This window comes from Cyprinodon tularosa, unplaced genomic scaffold (genome assembly GCF_016077235.1).
Source record: "Cyprinodon tularosa strain WSP-4 unplaced genomic scaffold, ASM1607723v1 ctg1370, whole genome shotgun sequence".
Taxonomy (NCBI): domain Eukaryota; kingdom Metazoa; phylum Chordata; class Actinopteri; order Cyprinodontiformes; family Cyprinodontidae; genus Cyprinodon; species Cyprinodon tularosa.
In genome coordinates this window covers 1-21,032 of record NW_024038190.1, presented here as the reverse complement: position 1 = coordinate 21,032, position 21,032 = coordinate 1, and the positions used below count along the sequence as shown (strand labels likewise).

The window sequence follows — 21,032 nt, the reverse complement described above, 5'->3', positions numbered from 1 at the left end:
TTTGCAGAGCTGCAGACCTTAGAAATGAGGAACATTAATGCTGCATTTGAAGTGAAGGCAAAGCATGAGTGATATTTCTATTATTACCCACATGTATCTATCTATAAACCACTGGGTGCTATTTATTTATTATTAGTTTAACATGGATTTTAGTGAAAACTTTGCACAGAACGATGACGATTTTCCAATTGACTTTGTGAAGAAAGGAGCATCAGGGGCTGCAATCCCAAATTTGAAGTTACTGGTCACCCCGAACATCCCCAGATTAAAAGAAAGAGATCATCTCTGGGATCAAATTTACCTTAGAATCTGATTTCAGTGATAGAAAAAAATATCAGAAAAATGATGAAAGTTAAATTAAGATACATTTATGTTAGGATTTTTAATGTTGTTTTCATCTTAGGAAAAAAAAAAGGCGAGGCAAGGCAAATTTATTTGTATAGCATAATTCAGTACAAAGACAATGCAAAGTGCTTTACATGATTAAAATACAGGAAGATAAAACAGAATCAAAGCGAGTAGGAAAAAATAAATAAAATAAAATAAAAAATGCAGAAACAAAAAAAGAATATTAAAAACAGTTGGACTAAAGAAAATATGTTTTATTTGAACTGTTTAACTAGAACAGTCGAGGGCAATCCTAAACAAATGTCTTCATTTAAAAAGCAATTCATGGATAGTAGCATGTCTTGCTAACCGTTCCACTTGTCAGAAAACAGTCGGTTACGTCTTTAAACCCGATATGAGGCATTCTTCATCTTCATGCAGAAGGTAAAACATAAAGGCCCACAGAGAGGAGAGAGCGGAGCCGAAGAGGCAACCTGTGGGAATAAGGAACTGGGCAGAGGGAGGGAGGTTTGCAGAGAGAAATTCAACACATGAGCAATATTTCTGAAGCTGTTTGTTTTTCCACAGAGGAGTTTATTCACATGTGTTCCCTAAACTTTAAGCCAATAAAGCAGAGTTAATCCGAGTCTTCATGACAGCAGCTCACAGTGGAGATTTATCCGATCAGCCAACGCTTCATTTGTTGCTCATATCTTGTTTTTTTTTCAGGTGACCAGAGAGAGGAACGTTCAGCAGCTTCTGCAGGAATCAGATTCCTTCAGAAAAACATCTGACTTCATCTTCCAGCCTGATCCGCAGGACATGGTTTGTGTCTCTATTTATTTATTGCTGTTTAAGCTCAGGAATTAAAGTTAAACGTCAGGGAAATGACCGTGAATTCTAAAAACAAACCAACCCTGGAAGATCAGGTGACCTATTGACTGCTTTCTGTAGTCCTGGGTCAGGCACCACCACCTGCCAGGGACTCTCTGGTTCCTGGCTAACATCATGAGGGAGGTGTGTCTACTGTAGTCACGGCAACAAGGACAACCCTTGGTCAGAGCTATGGTGGTTATGTGTGAGTTGGATTGGGTGAATGATCAGCCAGGAATGGGTCTGAGATGCTGTTTGGAGCCAGACCTGGCCTGCACTTGTGTGACGCCCAATCCTACTCCCCTTTACCTGCCTGCCTCTGCTAATTTCTGGGTCTGGAGATTGGTCCCTAGACCTGGGAGGATAGTGTTTGTAGAAGGAGTGTAAGAATGACTTCAGTGTCTGCTCCTGTGTGTTATTCTTCCAGCCAGTGGTTCCTCTGCAGGAGCTCAGGAAGAAAAGATGATGGTTCCTCTTCTACACACAGGTATCTGCCCTGCAGGACATTCAAGGCCCTGAAGGAGAAAGCTGTTTGGTGAAGGAGGCCAAGAAATGGGCTACTAAGGCTGCTAAGGACTACAAGGTCATCACCCATGGTGAAAGGGTGAGCTGAGCACTGCAGGAGCAACCACAGAAAAATATCTGCTTTTTGACCCTTTCCCAGATCACTGTTTGGATTGTTTTAGCCACAGTAATCATGGCAGAACTCTTTCTTCTGGAACTGACTGCCTCTTCTTCCCGTTCCACAGCCAATGCCCTGGTTTTATGTCTGAGGCTGTTTTGAGGTAAACTCCAGCTCCAAGTCTGATTGGTCTGATTTTCTTTGCCAGGCTCTAGAGATGCTGGAGAGTCGCCTGAAGCTGCTGTCAGGGGAGACGGGGCTCAGTGTGGAGCAGAAGATCTCAGAGGTTCAGGAGACTGTCAGAAAAGCAAAGGTTGACATGTTTCACATGGATCCAGTCAAAGTATCAATCAGTCTGAGTTCTTTTGGTCCTCCTTTACCTCTCTCTGAACTTTTTCTGTTATCAATAATCTCAGGTCAACACTCAGCTCTAAAGTTTGCAACATGCTGCACTTGATGAGAGCATCATTTTCAGGTTTAAGGACCTTGCAGGGTGTCTATAGGCAGCCTCACCCACAATGTGTGACTTAGCCTGATGTTCTCAACAAGCATGCCTGTGTGCTTCTCTTCTTCAGCTCAGCAGGGTGAAAGCAGAGGCTCGCCTAACTCTTCTGGCCCACAGTGTCGCAGGCATCGAGCAGTGGCTGCACAATGCCATGCACCAGGCAGAGGAGGAACTGGAGACAGAGAGACGCCTCAGCGAGCAGAGAAGGTCCACAGAGGAGTTCTCAGTGAGGACATACACTACAACACCAACTAAAGTCCATAATCCCTGCTCACTAACTTCAGCTTTGTCCTTCAGTATAAAGCAAACAGTCAGGCGTTAGCTGTTAGCCCGAACGTAAACCTGACAAGAAACCCTCTGTATTTATTTAGAGGACAAGTCACTAATGATATTCTCATTGCCTCAGATAATGGACTTGTATCTGTGCTCGTCCTGTTGGATCTCAGTGCTGCATTTGATACAGTTGACCATAATATTCTTTTAGAAAGACTTGAATATTTTGTTGGAATTAAAGGAACAGCACTAGACTGGTTTAAATCTGATCTATCTGATCGAATTCAGTTTGTTCATGTTAATGATAGATCTTCAACACGCTCAAAGGTTACCTGTGGAGTACCACAGGGATCAGTGCTAGGACCAATTCTCTTTACTTTATACATGCTCCCAATTGGTAGAATTATTAGACAGCATGGGATTAATTTCCACTGTTATGCTGATGATACCCAGCTATATCTGTCTATAAATCCAGATGAAGCTCACCCATTACATAGATTACAGGCATGTCTTGAAGACATAAAAACCTGGATGACTCTTAACTTTCTGCTTCTGAATGCAGACAAAACAGAAGTTATAGTCTTTGGACCAGAGTCTTTGAAAAAGAAGCTGATTAGCCAGTCACTTCATTTGGATGGGATTAAACTGATTTCAGATAATAAAGTAAAAAATCTTGGTGTTGTTTTTGATCAGGACCTGTCATTTAAATCCCAGATCAAAGAGGTTTCTAGAATTTCCTTCTTTCATCTGAGGAATATTGTAAAAATGAGCAATCTCCTGTCCAGGGGTGATGCTGAGAAACTAGTCCATGCATTTGTTACTTCAAGGCTGGACTATTGTAATTCTTTACTATCAGGAAGTCCACAAACTGTAGTTAAAAGCCTTCAGCTGATCCAAAATGCTGCAGCCAGAGTTCTGATGAAAATTAAAAAGAGAGATCATATCTCTCCTATCCTGGCTTCTCTTCATTGGCTTCCTGTTAAATCCAGAATAGAATTTAAAATCCTCCTTCTCACATATAAAGCCTTAAATGGCCAAGCTCCATCTGATATCAGAGATCTGATTGTTCCTTATGTTCCTAACAGAGCACTTCGCTCTCAATCTGCAGGTTTACTAGTGGTTCCTAGAATTTCTAAAAGTAGAATGGGAGGCAGATCTTTTAGTTCTCAGGCTCCTCTCCTGTGGAACCAACTACCAGTTTTAGTCCGTGAGGCAGACACCCTGTCTACTTTTAAGGCTAGGCTTAAAACTTTCCTTTCTGATAAAGCTTATAGTTAGAGTGGCTCAGGTTATCCTGATCTATCTCTATAGTTATGCTGCTATAGGCTTAGACTGCTGGAGGACATAGGGACCCCCATTTCATCATTCTGCTCCATCTCTATTCTCCCACTCTGCAGAATCTGTTAGTTCAATCTCTAACGTTCTGCTCTCTCTGCTTTTTCTCATAGTAGCTTCATCTGGTCTGTTTCTGTTTGGCTGTGACTCCATCCTGTTCAAAGGGAGTTTTTTTCTCTCCACTGTCGCTACAAGCATGCTTAGTGTGAGGGATTGCTGAAGAGTCAATGAGTCGATGCAATCAACTGGTTTTCCTTAGATAGAAAACTTTTAATCAATCTGAATGGATGATCTGGTTGAACTGGAAAGTGACCTGAGATGACATGATGTGAATTGATGCTATAGAAATAAACTGAATTGAATTGAATTGAATGAGCTGTCAGAAAGATTAAATGACACAAGAAAATATGTTTGTTATATTTTCATAATAAAGATATTTATAAACTAGATCATGTTTTTATTTTTCAACTCGTTATTTTTAGGGTTAGTGGCTCTTTCTTCTCTCTAACTTTTAGCAGCTTCCATCATTCCCTGAAGCCGAGCACGAGTCTCAGGTCTTCTGTCCTCTGTGTCCCTCATCTCCAAGACCAACATGGCTGCTCCTCCTTCTGTCTCTGATCTCACGTCTTTCTGTGTTTTCAGGAGGATGAGTTGGAGCTTACTGATTTTGAGGTTTATGAGGATGAGAAAGGAGACATATTTGCAGATCCCATGTCTCCCTCTGGCACCTGCGTGTATCCTGCAGCCTGCAGAGTGATTTACAGCTATCAGGTAGCTGTCATTTGGATGTGTGTGTTTGGGGGGTAAAAGTACTCAAAAGTAACAAATCTTTACTTTTAAAAATACTTCAAGTGTTAAATAATACTTTCTGAATGAACTGTAGTGTGACGATTAATAAGTGTACCTATTATATTTATATTTTCTTTAATACAGTAATGTTATTTTAATGCATGTTTCATTTTTCTGTCAAAATTCAGACATTTGACTTGTAATTTCAGGGATGATCTGTTAAATATCATTAAGTGCAGAAAGGCGACTGATGAAACCTTTGAAAGAGTTTAATTCAATAAAACTTATGCCATGTTTTATTTAATCTGAAGTTAGCAGATTACTACAACATCAACCTCCCTCTGACTAACAGACTCTGATCTTTTTAACTGTTTTTTTTTCTCCAGTTTAATCCTGAACTCCAGGGTTTAACAATCCTGTAAAGGCAGCTTTGTAATTCAGGGATGTCAGACTTTCAATGAGCTCCACATTCCTGCAGCTTTTATATTTGTCTCTATTTCAACACCAGAATCAAATAATCTGATCATTAATTGAACTCTGAGAACTTCTGGCATCATTCAGAAACGTAAAGGCTGCAGGAAAGCAGACCTGAAGGACGGAGTCTCTGGATCCAGCTTCCTTCCTGTTGGTGGCAGCTGCAGTCAGAGCAGCGGATTGATGGAGATGAGAGCTGAGCTTTTATGAAAGTCAAATTAGTCTGAATTTATACAAAAATGAAAAAAACTGCACTGAATCAAATGACGCATTTATGTTTGCAAAACTAATCTGTCAGTTTCTTTGCTAAGAATATCTAAACATGATTTTAGCCAGATGAATGTACGTCTGCTAAGTCTGACTTTTTTTCTGTGTATATTAATCAAAGAAGCTGAACAGGAATATTATCTGACCTCACATCATCTATTCTCAGCGCTGATTGGCAAAAAAAAGGGAGTTTATTTAATTATGAAGTGTGGATTAAATGCATATTCAGGATTATATTCTATATCTATGTCTTGTTTTCTAATCCAGGCGAGTATATATTGCAGCTCTTCACATGTTTGATTTATCTGCAATAATGGAAAGTTAACGAAAGTCCATAAGTTAACGCAGGTGTTGCTGGAGGCATCTGCACCGCTTCCCCCATGAAAATAACCCGGTTCTTCTCCAGTAACACGGGGGGGGGGGAATGTTAGATTCATAATTCGAGTCTTTCTTTTTTTTTTTTTTAAGTAGCCACTAAATGGGCCTGGACTGTTGCTTTATGTAGCGACGTCTCTAAGCACCATCATTGATTAGCATGGAAGCAAAAGCCCATGAAAAACCGACCGTTATGCATGTTCATCCTGTTTACTTCTCGCTAGTGGCGCTTTTGTAAATCTTTCACATGCAAAGAATTTAGCATTTAGCAACTTACCTCAATATGATTTTTTTTAGACCTAAGGGAGAGCTTTAAGGTAGAAGCTTTTGCTTTCAAGAGAGACAAAGGAAGAGTCATTTATGGAGCCAATAAAAAAAAAAAAAGTTTTCTAATGAGCATTTTAAAACAGTGAAGCTCTTTTTATTGGCTGATCTTTATCTTCTGGACAAACTGGTTTCCATAAAGCAAAGGTGTCTCAGTGACTGCGTACTTGAAATAGGAGAAACTGGATATAATTCTGAGATGAATCTGCAGGTATTTGAAGCTGTGGAAAGTTATTGTTATTGGTTCATATCCAAGATTAAACCCAGTTGTTTTTACTTTAAAGGCGAGCCAATCAGATGAGCTATCGGTCACAGAGGGGGAGGAGCTTCATATCATTGAAGATGGAGATGTGGAGGACTGGCTAAAGGTATATTTCAGTCTGCAGTGCAGTGATCCTACCTCCGTATCTTAGCATGTCTGCCTGTGTCTTTACGCAGGTGTGTAACTCCTGTGGCCAGATGGGCTACATTCCTGAGCAGTATGTGAAGGTCCTGTGTCTGCCAGCAGAGGGCAGTGCTCAGCTGGACGGCTCCTTCAGTTCCACCTCATCCTCAGGGAACAAGGAGCGAGCAGGTCAGTAGTCGGTGCCTACTGGAATTCACCATCGACCAAACCTTCAGACCAAAGGAGCAGAGATCCAGAGTTAGCTCTTAGCTTCAGCTGCTGCAGCTAGAAACCACTGAGTATGGCTGAAATCATGATGGACTCAGACCTAAACCTTCACCTGTCATACTGCTAGCTCTTGGACTCTTAAGTAGGCACGAGCACAGAGAAAAACTGTTTATTCTCAGGGACATGCAAAGGAGAGCAGAATAAGGAAAGAACTATGGTAGCCAGGACTGAGAGAGGCACTGGAATGGAAAGCAATATGCTAAATGGGGATGGATGGATTATGGAAAGTTGTTTAAAGCAGTTTAAGTCAGCGAGTTACAGTGAGTAGGAGTTCATGAAGGCTGGTCTTAGCTGGTTGGAAGTAGATGTTGGGGTTTGAGAGTGGAGACACTGGTCTTTTAGGGTGTTTGGAGATAAGGGTGGGTGAACCTGAGGAAGGAGCAGGACGGAAGCCTCGGGGGAGGTAGATCCAACGAGAGAAAAACTCAACGCTGAAATTTTACTAAGTTGGCTTTACCACTCTGAGTACAATAACTATCTGATTGAAGTAATGGACCCCAGTTGGACTCAATTAGCCTGCCACCCTGTGAGAGAAAAGGAAAGAGACACACAGCCACTCCACCCAGCTCTGGAAACCTGACATCACCGGCTCAGAATGGCAGTTACTGAGTCAGCCTTTGATCAGCTGAAGAACATCTCCAGGATTAAAGGACTGATGTCCAGCAGAATCTAGAAAAACCCCTCCATGCTTTTATCTATACTAGAATTGATCACTGCAACAGTGTCTGCATAGGTTTGCCTAAAAACCCATCAGAGACTGAAGCTGATCAACATGCTGCTGCCTGCGTCCTCACTAGAACTATAGAAAGTAGATCAGACAGCTGATCCAGATGCTGCTGCCTGCGTCCTCACTAGAACTATAGAAAGTAGATCAGACAGCTGATCCAGACGCTGCTGCCTGCGTCCTCACTAGAACTATAGAAAGTAGATCAGACAGCTGATCCAGACGCTGCTGCCTGCGTCCTCACTAGAACTATAGAAAGTAGATCAGACAGCTGATCCAGACGCTGCTGCCTGCGTCCTCACTAGAACTATAGAAAGTAGATCAGACAGCTGATCCAGACGCTGCTGCCTGCGTCCTCACTAGAACTATAGAAAGTAGATCAGACAGCTGATCCAGACGCTGCTGCCTGCGTCCTCACTAGAACTATAGAAAGTAGATCAGACAGCTGATCCAGATGCTGCTGCCTGCGTCCTCACTAGAACTATAGAAAGTAGATCAGACAGCTGATCCAGACGCTGCTGCCTGCGTCCTCACTAGAACTATAGAAAGTAGATCAGACAGCTGATCCAGACGCTGCTGCCTGCGTCCTCACTAGAACTATAGAAAGTAGATCAGACAGCTGATCCAGACGCTGCTGCCTGCGTCCTCACTAGAACTATAGAAAGTAGATCAGACAGCTGATCCAGACGCTGCTGCCTGCGTCCTCACTAGAACTATAGAAAGTAGATCAGACAGCTGATCCAGACGCTGCTGCCTGCGTCCTCACTAGAACTATAGAAAGTAGATCAGACAGCTGATCCAGACGCTGCTGCCTGCGTCCTCACTAGAACTATAGAAAGTAGATCAGACAGCTGATCCAGATGCTGCTGCCTGCGTCCTCACTAGAACTATAGAAAGTAGATCAGACAGCTGATCCAGATGCTGCTGCCTGCGTCCTCACTAGAACTATAGAAAGTAGATCAGACAGCTGATCCAGATGCTGCTGCCTGCGTCCTCACTAGAACTATAGAAAGTAGATCAGACAGCTGATCCAGACGCTGCTGCCTGCGTCCTCACTAGAACTATAGAAAGTAGATCAGACAGCTGATCCAGATGCTGCTGCCTGCGTCCTCACTAGAACTATAGAAAGTAGATCAGACAGCTGATCCAGATGCTGCTGCCTGCGTCCTCACTAGAACTATAGAAAGTAGATCAGACAGCTGATCCAGACGCTGCTGCCTGCGTCCTCACTAGAACTATAGAAAGTAGATCAGACAGCTGATCCAGATGCTGCTGCCTGCGTCCTCACTAGAACTATAGAAAGTAGATCAGACAGCTGATCCAGACGCTGCTGCCTGCGTCCTCACTAGAACTATAGAAAGTAGATCAGACAGCTGATCCAGACGCTGCTGCCTGCGTCCTCACTAGAACTATAGAAAGTAGATCAGACAGCTGATCCAGACGCTGCTGCCTGCGTCCTCACTAGAACTATAGAAAGTAGATCAGACAGCTGATCCAGACGCTGCTGCCTGCGTCCTCACTAGAACTATAGAAAGTAGATCAGACAGCTGATCCAGATGCTGCTGCCTGCGTCCTCACTAGAACTATAGAAAGTAGATCAGACAGCTGATCCAGACGCTGCTGCCTGCGTCCTCACTAGAACTATAGAAAGTAGATCAGACAGCTGATCCAGATGCTGCTGCCTGCGTCCTCACTAGAACTATAGAAAGTAGATCAGACAGCTGATCCAGACGCTGCTGCCTGCGTCCTCACTAGAACTATAGAAAGTAGATCAGACAGCTGATCCAGACGCTGCTGCCTGCGTCCTCACTAGAACTATAGAAAGTAGATCAGACAGCTGATCCAGACGCTGCTGCCTGCGTCCTCACTAGAACTATAGAAAGTAGATCAGACAGCTGATCCAGACGCTGCTGCCTGCGTCCTCACTAGAACTATAGAAAGTAGATCAGACAGCTGATCCAGACGCTGCTGCCTGCGTCCTCACTAGAACTATAGAAAGTAGATCAGACAGCTGATCCAGACGCTGCTGCCTGCGTCCTCACTAGAACTATAGAAAGTAGATCAGACAGCTGATCCAGACGCTGCTGCCTGCGTCCTCACTAGAACTATAGAAAGTAGATCAGACAGCTGATCCAGATGCTGCTGCCTGCGTCCTCACTAGAACTATAGAAAGTAGATCAGACAGCTGATCCAGATGCTGCTGCCTGCGTCCTCACTAGAACTATAGAAAGTAGATCAGACAGCTGATCCAGACGCTGCTGCCTGCGTCCTCACTAGAACTATAGAAAGTAGATCAGACAGCTGATCCAGACGCTGCTGCCTGCGTCCTCACTAGAACTATAGAAAGTAGATCAGACAGCTGATCCAGACGCTGCTGCCTGCGTCCTCACTAGAACTATAGAAAGTAGATCAGACAGCTGATCCAGACGCTGCTGCCTGCGTCCTCACTAGAACTATAGAAAGTAGATCAGACAGCTGATCCAGATGCTGCTGCCTGCGTCCTCACTAGAACTATAGAAAGTAGATCAGACAGCTGATCCAGACGCTGCTGCCTGCGTCCTCACTAGAACTATAGAAAGTAGATCAGACAGCTGATCCAGATGCTGCTGCCTGCGTCCTCACTAGAACTATAGAAAGTAGATCAGACAGCTGATCCAGACGCTGCTGCCTGCGTCCTCACTAGAACTATAGAAAGTAGATCAGACAGCTGATCCAGACGCTGCTGCCTGCGTCCTCACTAGAACTATAGAAAGTAGATCAGACAGCTGATCCAGATGCTGCTGCCTGCGTCCTCACTAGAACTATAGAAAGTAGATCAGACAGCTGATCCAGATGCTGCTGCCTGCGTCCTCACTAGAACTATAGAAAGTAGATCAGACAGCTGATCCAGACGCTGCTGCCTGCGTCCTCACTAGAACTATAGAAAGTAGATCAGACAGCTGATCCAGACGCTGCTGCCTGCGTCCTCACTAGAACTATAGAAAGTAGATCAGACAGCTGATCCAGACGCTGCTGCCTGCGTCCTCACTAGAACTATAGAAAGTAGATCAGACAGCTGATCCAGATGCTGCTGCCTGCATCCTCACTAGAACTATAGAAAGTAGATCAGACAGCTGATCCAGACGCTGCTGCCTGCGTCCTCACTAGAACTATAGAAAGTAGATCAGACAGCTGATCCAGACGCTGCTGCCTGCGTCCTCACTAGAACTATAGAAAGTAGATCAGACAGCTGATCCAGACGCTGCTGCCTGCGTCCTCACTAGAACTATAGAAAGTAGATCAGACAGCTGATCCAGACGCTGCTGCCTGCGTCCTCACTAGAACTATAGAAAGTAGATCAGACAGCTGATCCAGACGCTGCTGCCTGCGTCCTCACTAGAACTATAGAAAGTAGATCAGACAGCTGATCCAGACGCTGCTGCCTGCATCCTCACTAGAACTATAGAAAGTAGATCAGACAGCTGATCCAGACGCTGCTGCCTGCGTCCTCACTAGAACTATAGAAAGTAGATCAGACAGCTGATCCAGACGCTGCTGCCTGCGTCCTCACTAGAACTATAGAAAGTAGATCAGACAGCTGATCCAGATGCTGCTGCCTGCGTCCTCACTAGAACTATAGAAAGTAGATCAGACAGCTGATCCAGACGCTGCTGCCTGCGTCCTCACTAGAACTATAGAAAGTAGATCAGACAGCTGATCCAGATGCTGCTGCCTGCGTCCTCACTAGAACTATAGAAAGTAGATCAGACAGCTGATCCAGACGCTGCTGCCTGCGTCCTCACTAGAACTATAGAAAGTAGATCAGACAGCTGATCCAGACGCTGCTGCCTGCGTCCTCACTAGAACTATAGAAAGTAGATCAGACAGCTGATCCAGATGCTGCTGCCTGCGTCCTCACTAGAACTATAGAAAGTAGATCAGACAGCTGATCCAGACGCTGCTGCCTGCGTCCTCACTAGAACTATAGAAAGTAGATCAGACAGCTGATCCAGACGCTGCTGCCTGCGTCCTCACTAGAACTATAGAAAGTAGATCAGACAGCTGATCCAGACGCTGCTGCCTGCGTCCTCACTAGAACTATAGAAAGTAGATCAGACAGCTGATCCAGATGCTGCTGCCTGCGTCCTCACTAGAACTATAGAAAGTAGATCAGACAGCTGATCCAGACGCTGCTGCCTGCGTCCTCACTAGAACTATAGAAAGTAGATCAGACAGCTGATCCAGACGCTGCTGCCTGCGTCCTCACTAGAACTATAGAAAGTAGATCAGACAGCTGATCCAGACGCTGCTGCCTGCGTCCTCACTAGAACTATAGAAAGTAGATCAGACAGCTGATCCAGACGCTGCTGCCTGCGTCCTCACTAGAACTATAGAAAGTAGATCAGACAGCTGATCCAGACGCTGCTGCCTGCGTCCTCACTAGAACTATAGAAAGTAGATCAGACAGCTGATCCAGACGCTGCTGCCTGCGTCCTCACTAGAACTATAGAAAGTAGATCAGACAGCTGATCCAGACGCTGCTGCCTGCGTCCTCACTAGAACTATAGAAAGTAGATCAGACAGCTGATCCAGACGCTGCTGCCTGCGTCCTCACTAGAACTATAGAAAGTAGATCAGACAGCTGATCCAGACGCTGCTGCCTGCGTCCTCACTAGAACTATAGAAAGTAGATCAGACAGCTGATCCAGATGCTGCTGCCTGCGTCCTCACTAGAACTATAGAAAGTAGATCAGACAGCTGATCCAGACGCTGCTGCCTGCGTCCTCACTAGAACTATAGAAAGTAGATCAGACAGCTGATCCAGACGCTGCTGCCTGCGTCCTCACTAGAACTATAGAAAGTAGATCAGACAGCTGATCCAGACGCTGCTGCCTGCGTCCTCACTAGAACTATAGAAAGTAGATCAGACAGCTGATCCAGACGCTGCTGCCTGCGTCCTCACTAGAACTATAGAAAGTAGATCAGACAGCTGATCCAGACGCTGCTGCCTGCGTCCTCACTAGAACTATAGAAAGTAGATCAGACAGCTGATCCAGACGCTGCTGCCTGCGTCCTCACTAGAACTATAGAAAGTAGATCAGACAGCTGATCCAGACGCTGCTGCCTGCGTCCTCACTAGAACTATAGAAAGTAGATCAGACAGCTGATCCAGACGCTGCTGCCTGCGTCCTCACTAGAACTATAGAAAGTAGATCAGACAGCTGATCCAGATGCTGCTGCCTGCGTCCTCACTAGAACTATAGAAAGTAGATCAGACAGCTGATCCAGACGCTGCTGCCTGCGTCCTCACTAGAACTATAGAAAGTAGATCAGACAGCTGATCCAGACGCTGCTGCCTGCGTCCTCACTAGAACTATAGAAAGTAGATCAGACAGCTGATCCAGATGCTGCTGCCTGCGTCCTCACTAGAACTATAGAAAGTAGATCAGACAGCTGATCCAGACGCTGCTGCCTGCGTCCTCACTAGAACTATAGAAAGTAGATCAGACAGCTGATCCAGACGCTGCTGCCTGCGTCCTCACTAGAACTATAGAAAGTAGATCAGACAGCTGATCCAGATGCTGCTGCCTGCGTCCTCACTAGAACTATAGAAAGTAGATCAGACAGCTGATCCAGACGCTGCTGCCTGCGTCCTCACTAGAACTATAGAAAGTAGATCAGACAGCTGATCCAGACGCTGCTGCCTGCGTCCTCACTAGAACTATAGAAAGTAGATCAGACAGCTGATCCAGACGCTGCTGCCTGCGTCCTCACTAGAACTATAGAAAGTAGATCAGACAGCTGATCCAGACGCTGCTGCCTGCGTCCTCACTAGAACTATAGAAAGTAGATCAGACAGCTGATCCAGATGCTGCTGCCTGCGTCCTCACTAGAACTATAGAAAGTAGATCAGACAGCTGATCCAGACGCTGCTGCCTGCGTCCTCACTAGAACTATAGAAAGTAGATCAGACAGCTGATCCAGACGCTGCTGCCTGCGTCCTCACTAGAACTATAGAAAGTAGATCAGACAGCTGATCCAGACGCTGCTGCCTGCGTCCTCACTAGAACTATAGAAAGTAGATCAGACAGCTGATCCAGATGCTGCTGCCTGCGTCCTCACTAGAACTATAGAAAGTAGATCAGACAGCTGATCCAGACGCTGCTGCCTGCGTCCTCACTAGAACTATAGAAAGTAGATCAGACAGCTGATCCAGACGCTGCTGCCTGCGTCCTCACTAGAACTATAGAAAGTAGATCAGACAGCTGATCCAGATGCTGCTGCCTGCGTCCTCACTAGAACTATAGAAAGTAGATCAGACAGCTGATCCAGACGCTGCTGCCTGCGTCCTCACTAGAACTATAGAAAGTAGATCAGACAGCTGATCCAGATGCTGCTGCCTGCGTCCTCACTAGAACTATAGAAAGTAGATCAGACAGCTGATCCAGACGCTGCTGCCTGCGTCCTCACTAGAACTATAGAAAGTAGATCAGACAGCTGATCCAGATGCTGCTGCCTGCGTCCTCACTAGAACTATAGAAAGTAGATCACATCAGCCCGGTTCTGAAGTTCTTCCTCTGGCTCCCTGTTGCTCAGAAAATAGACCCTCTTTAAATCCTGCTTTTAGTCTAGAAATCACCGCATATATCAGTACCTCAATCTATAACAGATCTATTGTCAGTGGATCTATCTTGCAGACCACTCAGGTCTTCCTTTTCCAGTCTAGTCTCCCATGTGTGGAGACCTTAGTCCCCCATGTGGCTGACTAGGGTTCCAGTCCGGCCTTTGGTCCATGTCTCCTCCCCTTTCCTTTCAGCCCCCTTTACAATCAATGAGTCACTAGTGTTGGAACAACCTAAAATAAAGGGTGTGAATCTCATCATCTCATCTGATTTAGGTCTTGCCAAAGCGCTGTACTCCTACCAGGCTCAAAGTGCAGAAGAGCTTTCCTTCCAGGAGGGGGCGCTGATTCGTCTCATCCGCCGTACACATGGAGAGGTGTGTATTTTCTGTATCGTGTTGTTGGTTAGGGTTAGGGTTAGTCCTAACCCTGTACCTAACATTATCTATGGTATAAATCGCTTTAAACCGATCAGCAGATGGGTTTTCTAGGTAGCGTATGGCTCTAGGATCGTATTAAACCTCTGATCACGCTGCAAACAGGCTTTGGGGGAACGTTCTGCTCTAACTGGAGGGGCTTTTATTGTAATCAGTTACATCAGATAACAGGATTATAAAGGACAGAACGATCCAGCAGGCATTAGCCTGATGTGTTTAGCTTCAGCTCGGCAGCCATCAGACGTAGAAAAGCTGCTCAGACATACAGACACTCTCAATATGGTGGATTTTTGTTTTTTTAGATAGATGATGGATTTTGGGAGGGAGAACTAGATGGAAGAACCGGGGTATTCCCATCATTGTTGGTGGAGCCACTGCCTGATGAAGAGGAGGGGGATGAAGAGGAGGAGGTGCTGAGTATGAACCCTCCACATTTCTGACGGATTAATGTGTTTTTTTTAATAATCGTTTTCTCACAAAATATTAATTATTTTTCTACCCAGCCTCTCCATTCTGCACCATCTCCCTGCTCACCCCCCCTCCAAATCCCCCCAGCTCCTAGTGCTGGTTCTGCAAGCACTGCTTCACCCCCTGGTGGCGAAGAGGAGCAGCAGCAGTCTGCTGACGTAGAGGAGCCGCTCACAGCAGGTCAGAGATGCAGTCCTGAGTGTTTCCCTGTAACCTGTGATCCTCCTGATGCCATCATGCTTCTGCTGTTCCAACAGAGGCTGAAGCCAGAAGCCACACCCCCTCAGAGTTTCCCAGGGATCGAATTAGACCAGTACGTGTCACGTTGGTCCTACTTTACAGGGCGAGAAATGTTGTGTTCAGTGGACTCTGCTTGTGTTGTTTCAGTGCCGGGCCCCCCCTCCTCCACCCACCAGCTGTACTTAGATGGGAGACGTTAAACTTCACAGGAAGAAGCAGAGCTGCAGTGTTTGGCCTCCTTCATGTCCTCAGAGATGTTTTCCTGCCATGAGGCACCTCTGTTTTCAGATATGTTTCCACAATTCAGCTCATAAAGTATTAAGGACTTATCTGGACACCCTGAGGGAGCGGTTCATGGCTTTAGCATGGCATGTCTACATTTAAAGGAAAAGTCCGGTCATATCCAGAATTCAAACTTCTGAAAGTACTTTAAATTTGAAATTCTTCCATCCTGTTCAATAAATGATCAGTGTTTTTAATTCAGAGTAATTTTCATGTGAATGTGCTTTACTGGAGGCATCCATGTTTGTCAAAGAACACTACTGCCACCTACTGGTTTGTGACGTCACGGTGCGGTATCGGCTGTTGATCAAGTCCCAGTGCTGTATCTGGTGTTTGTCACAACGCGCTATTATCAAAGTCATCTTGAAAACATTCTTCTTCCAAATGTTGGCTACATATTACGGGTTTTTTCTCTGGCCAGAAGTTCGATGGCAAATCCTCCCTCCTCAAGTTGGCAATCCAACGACCAACCCGTCCGTGGAGGATCAGGAATCAGAAAGGTGGAATAACTCTTTTTTTTCACTTTTACCCGATGTATTCCAACGTCATGGTCAGTTTCACTATAGCTCTGGTGAATTTCAATGGTGAAGTCCTCTGGAAATCTTCAATAATTGTTGTTGATTGCAGATGTGTCTAGTAGTTCCCATTGATTTAGCTTTTAAAGCGGGGAGAATGGCGCTAGGCTTACCGCACTGTGACATCACTGCCGGAAGATGGCAGGAGGGAGGGTTTACTATATTTGGGCAAAAATGGCCGCTCGCAGACTCGGTGATCCCCACGAAAATAATTGTTATTTTTTTAATGATTAAAGCTTAATTCAGGGATTAAAGTTTTCCGGGCCCAGGCCAGATTTCCGGCTTGTAGCGATTGCCTGTGGGTAAAAAAAACAACATAAAAAAATAAATTGACAGAGAATAAATTAAAGAAAGACTATCAGAATCCCTCTTGCGTTTGTCAGCCAATGGTAGCAAAGGAGCGCTCTGAAACTCACAGTAATCAGAACAAGAAGGTGGAGGGTCTTAAGAAAGCGTGTACTTCCTCCTCTGGTTTCATGCTCCAGTCGCCAGATAGATTGTGGTTCAGTACTGAAGTTCTAAACGAAGATTCGCTTTGTGCCATTTATGGCTTAATTCAAAGGAGAAACGTGTTAAAAGTCAGTAAAATGGCGAATACGTCCTTCTTGAAAATGAATGAGCATAGAGCCTCTTCCTGCTCACGTTTCAATGAAAACCCCAAGTCTAATCCTTCCAAAACTGAATCCAAAGCTGGGTCAAAATCCTCCATCAGAGCCAGCGGTCCTTCACACCCTGCTATGCTGAGAGAGGGGCTGCGGTTAGCCCTGGCTGCCGTTAGCCTCAGAGCTCTGCTGGTTGCCACGGTCCTCTCAGCTTCAGAAATTGTTTTTTTAATTACGCATTAAATCGGTAAATGGACCATATAGTGACACTTTAAAGCATGGGTGTAGGTTTGCATAGGGACCATAGGGACATGTCCCTACCAAAATTTTGAACCGACCTAATTGTCCCTACCAATAATTGGATGTGAGCAACATGTTTATAATTTACAGCAGTAGTTGTTGCAGCAGTGGCTTCTTTTCCTCTCGCAGCTCCTCTGCCTGGTCTCTCCTGTCTCTTCACGTAGCAGCGCATGGAACTGTGCTGCGCTGTTTAACTCCACTCTCATTGGTTGTTCTGCCTTAAGTTCCGCCTTCTCTCTCTCTCTGATTGGCTGTTACCTAGTCCGCGTGTGCTTGGAGCACAAAATTGAAAATGAAAATTGAAAATTCACACTAGAATGCCGTGGTTACTACAATTAATATTAGGCTACAAAACTAGTCCCAATAAAAAAATGAATATCATGTACACTAAAAAACAAAAACCTTTTTTTTCTTTTTTAAAACGATATATTCTGAGTCAGCCAGGAGTTCTGAAGACTGCTGGAAAAATGGGCAAATAAAGGCTGTAAGCCATCAACATTTCTGATTCTTAGCCACAGCCAATTAAAAATGTGAGGGTTTCCTTTTTTTTGAAGCAGCTGCCCTTCAGTGCTTCAGGTGATCTCTAAATAAACCAGGTGAAACTAAAATATTTCCTCTTGAGGAGTTCTGGATGGAGAATATTGGCAGACAAAAACATTTTTTTAAATTTTATATTATATATATATATATATATATATATATATATATATATATATATATATATATATATATATATATATATATATATATATATATATATATATATATATATATATATATATATATATATATATATAGTATTTTTACATTTATATTACTGTATGTTTTAAAGTCTCTATACACAGTTAATGATGAATCACTATAAATTAGTTGACGATTATTGAAATAATCAATTAATACGATTCATTTTTTCAGTCCCAGATAAAATACATGAAATGAGTAACTACAGCCCAGATATTCAGCTTTTATAGTGAAGTTAATATTTTAATGAATGTATTATTTTGCTTGATACAAAGCAAGCATTCTAGGTAAAAATATAAGAGTGGGGTTTAACTCTGCACAATTCTATATCTTCAGAAGAAAATACTGTATTTACCTTCTCTCTTAGTCGTTCAAATGAAACCATTTTCAAAGTGGAAAACAGTCCTAATTCCACATTCATCAGAGCCGGTGATACTTCAAACATTGATAAACAGCATCTAATGAGTGTAGTGCTTATACATTTTTATTAATGTAGCAAAATGATGCTTTTCTCTTTAAACAATGAATTCCTCTTATCAGTATGGATGCTCACATCGAGCATAAAAAAGGGCATGCATATTGCATAGCACCAATGACACCAGACCAATAGTGTCCCTACCAAAGTTCAAATCAAACCTACGCCCTTGCTTTAAAGTATAATATTCTCGCCTCTAATTATCTTAAAATGTACTTTTATTGAACAGCAACAGATAAGAGAACTTTTAACTTTCAATGGAGCGCTCCATTTAAAGCTGCTGCTGCCGCAGTGCATGCTACCTTTGTCCTTCCTCCATTGTCTTGCAGCTTTGCCATCAAACCCCGCCCGCTTTGTAAACAGACATTCAATACACATCTCTGCGTTGTGATTGGCCCGCCAGATTTAGGGTCTGGGGCATTCATCGAGGCTAGACCACTCGCAGGCAAAAATTATTTTGTGGGGCTAGTTTAGTAGGCTATAGAATCTATATGAAGGTCTGAAAAATAAATGGCGCTGGGCATGTCTGGAGGAGACAGGGTGAGATGGCGAGCCATTCAGCAGCTAGTGCAGGAAGGTAGGTCAACCAGGCCCTTGCTTCTGCGCGCTGTGCTCCCGGAGCACTTATTTACGCAAACAGCGGCAAAAAGGTGCTACGCAGACACGAGGTCATCAAGCTGCTGTTCGTGCGGCCGTGCACACTACACATTTACCGGGATCTACGGCAACAGCTGGTGTAGCAGTGTCAATTACTGACTGTGTATGCGAGGTAAAAATAATTATGTGTGCTTTCCTTGACCAACACAATGCTTAGCAGCAAAACTGACATCAATAGAAATGCGGTACATGCAAGTGGTAGATGTAGATGCACTTCTGGCATGTTCTGGCTGTTTTTGGTATTGGATTCTCAAAAGCCAAATTTGCTCTTCAATAATTGACGCAATCTCTGATCCCATGACCCCACACCCTCCTGGCATGGCTTAAAAATACACACACACAGAAATTATATATATATATATACAGGTGCTGGTCATAAAATTAGAATATCATGAAAAAGTAGATTGATTTCAGTAATTCCATTTAAAAAGTGAAACTTGTATATTATATTCATACATTACATACAAACTCATATATTTCAGATGTTTATTTTGTTTAATTTTGATGATTACAAATGACAACAAATGAAAATCTCAAATTCATCATATCAGAAAATTAGAATATTGTGAAAAGGTTCAAAATTGATGGCCCCTGGTGCCACACTCTAATCAGCTAATTAACTCAAACCACCTGCAAAAGCCTTTAAATGGTCTTTCAGTCTAGTTCTATAGGCTACACAATCATGGGGAAGACTGCTGACTTGACAGTTGTCCAAAAGACGACCATCGACACCTTGCACAAGGAGGGCAAGACACAAAAGGTCCCAGAGTCTGGAGGAAAAGAAGAGAGGCACTTCATCCACGTTGCTTGAAGTCCAGTGTAAAGTTTCCACAGTCAGTGATGGTTTGGGGTGCCATGTCATCTGCTGGTGTTGGTCCATTGTGTTTTCTGAGGTCCAGGGTCAACGCAGCCACATACCAGGAAGTTTTAGAGCACTTCATGCTTCCTGCAGCTGACCAACTTTTTGGAGATGCAGATTTCATTTTCCAACAGGACTTGGCACCTGCACACAGTGCCAAAGCTACCAGTACCTGGTTGAAGGACCATGGTATCCCTGTTCTTAATTGGCCAGCAAACTCTCCTGACCTTAACCCCATAGAAAATCTATGGGGTATTGTGAAGAAGAAGATGCAATACACCAGACCCAACAATTCAGAAGAGCTAAAAGCCACTATTAGAGCAACCTGGGCTATCATAACACCTGAGCAGTGCCACAGACTGATCGACTCCATGCCACGCCGCATTGCTGCAGTAATACAGGCCAAAGGAGGCCCAACTAAATACTGAGTGCTGTACATGCTCATACTTTTCATGTTCATACTTTTCAGTTGGCCAACATTTCTATAAATCCTTTGTTTTTATTGGTCTTCAGTAATATTCTAATTTTCTGATATGATGAATTTGAGATTTTCATTTGTTGTCATTTGTAATCATCAAAATTAAACAAAATAAACATCTGAAATATATGAGTTTGTATGTAATGTATGAATATAATATACAAGTTTCACTTTTTAAATGGAATTACTGAAATCAATCTACTTTTTCATGATATTCTAATTTTATGACCAGCACCTGTATATATATATATATATATATATATATATATATATATATATATATATATATATATATATATATATATATATATATTATATATATATATATATATTATATATATATATAATATATATATGGGGTTTCTGCCTGTGTCGAAAAAGTTCAGGCTCAGATTTTTTTTTTTTTTTGCTTTAATCCCTGTAAATTCATGAAATCACTGCAAACTTATTAGTTTTAGGTATAAATTATTATCCATTTACCAGACTTTTCCTTTAAGACACCCAAAATAAATATGTGGCTTTCTAGTGTTCAATGTTGTGTATATTTAAACTCCTTAATTAAGTTAATTGAATGCTGTGGTTGAATTTAAAGTCATGGGGAAATCATATTTAAATTTGAAATCATTCTGGCTTAAACATGTATATACAGTAAATGTACTCTTCATTGATATTGTCCCAAAAGTTAGAAAATTTCTATTTAAAAAAAAATTCTGTCTTAAAATCTGTGTTGTTTTTTTTGTCACTTCTCAGCCATTA

General features: G+C 43.2%; 1 protein-coding gene across 1 annotated transcript in view; it reads left to right on the top strand.

The window, feature by feature from the left end:
• LOC119778715 (F-BAR and double SH3 domains protein 1-like) overlaps window positions 1-15,790 on the top strand; it is a 30,497-nt gene extending 14,707 nt beyond the window's left edge. The window contains exons 10-21 of the mRNA XM_038278064.1: window positions 1,057-1,152; window positions 1,688-1,804; window positions 2,031-2,135; window positions 2,398-2,553; window positions 4,578-4,706; window positions 6,449-6,532; window positions 6,603-6,738; window positions 14,439-14,539; window positions 14,902-15,009; window positions 15,103-15,247; window positions 15,325-15,380; window positions 15,455-15,790. Coding sequence (XP_038133992.1) covers window positions 1,057-1,152; window positions 1,688-1,804; window positions 2,031-2,135; window positions 2,398-2,553; window positions 4,578-4,706; window positions 6,449-6,532; window positions 6,603-6,738; window positions 14,439-14,539; window positions 14,902-15,009; window positions 15,103-15,247; window positions 15,325-15,380; window positions 15,455-15,493 — 1,272 coding nt within the window. The 3' untranslated portion in view covers window positions 15,494-15,790. The remainder of the gene's footprint in view (window positions 1-1,056; window positions 1,153-1,687; window positions 1,805-2,030; window positions 2,136-2,397; window positions 2,554-4,577; window positions 4,707-6,448; window positions 6,533-6,602; window positions 6,739-14,438; window positions 14,540-14,901; window positions 15,010-15,102; window positions 15,248-15,324; window positions 15,381-15,454) is intronic.
• Window positions 15,791-21,032: the final 5,242 nt, after the last annotated feature.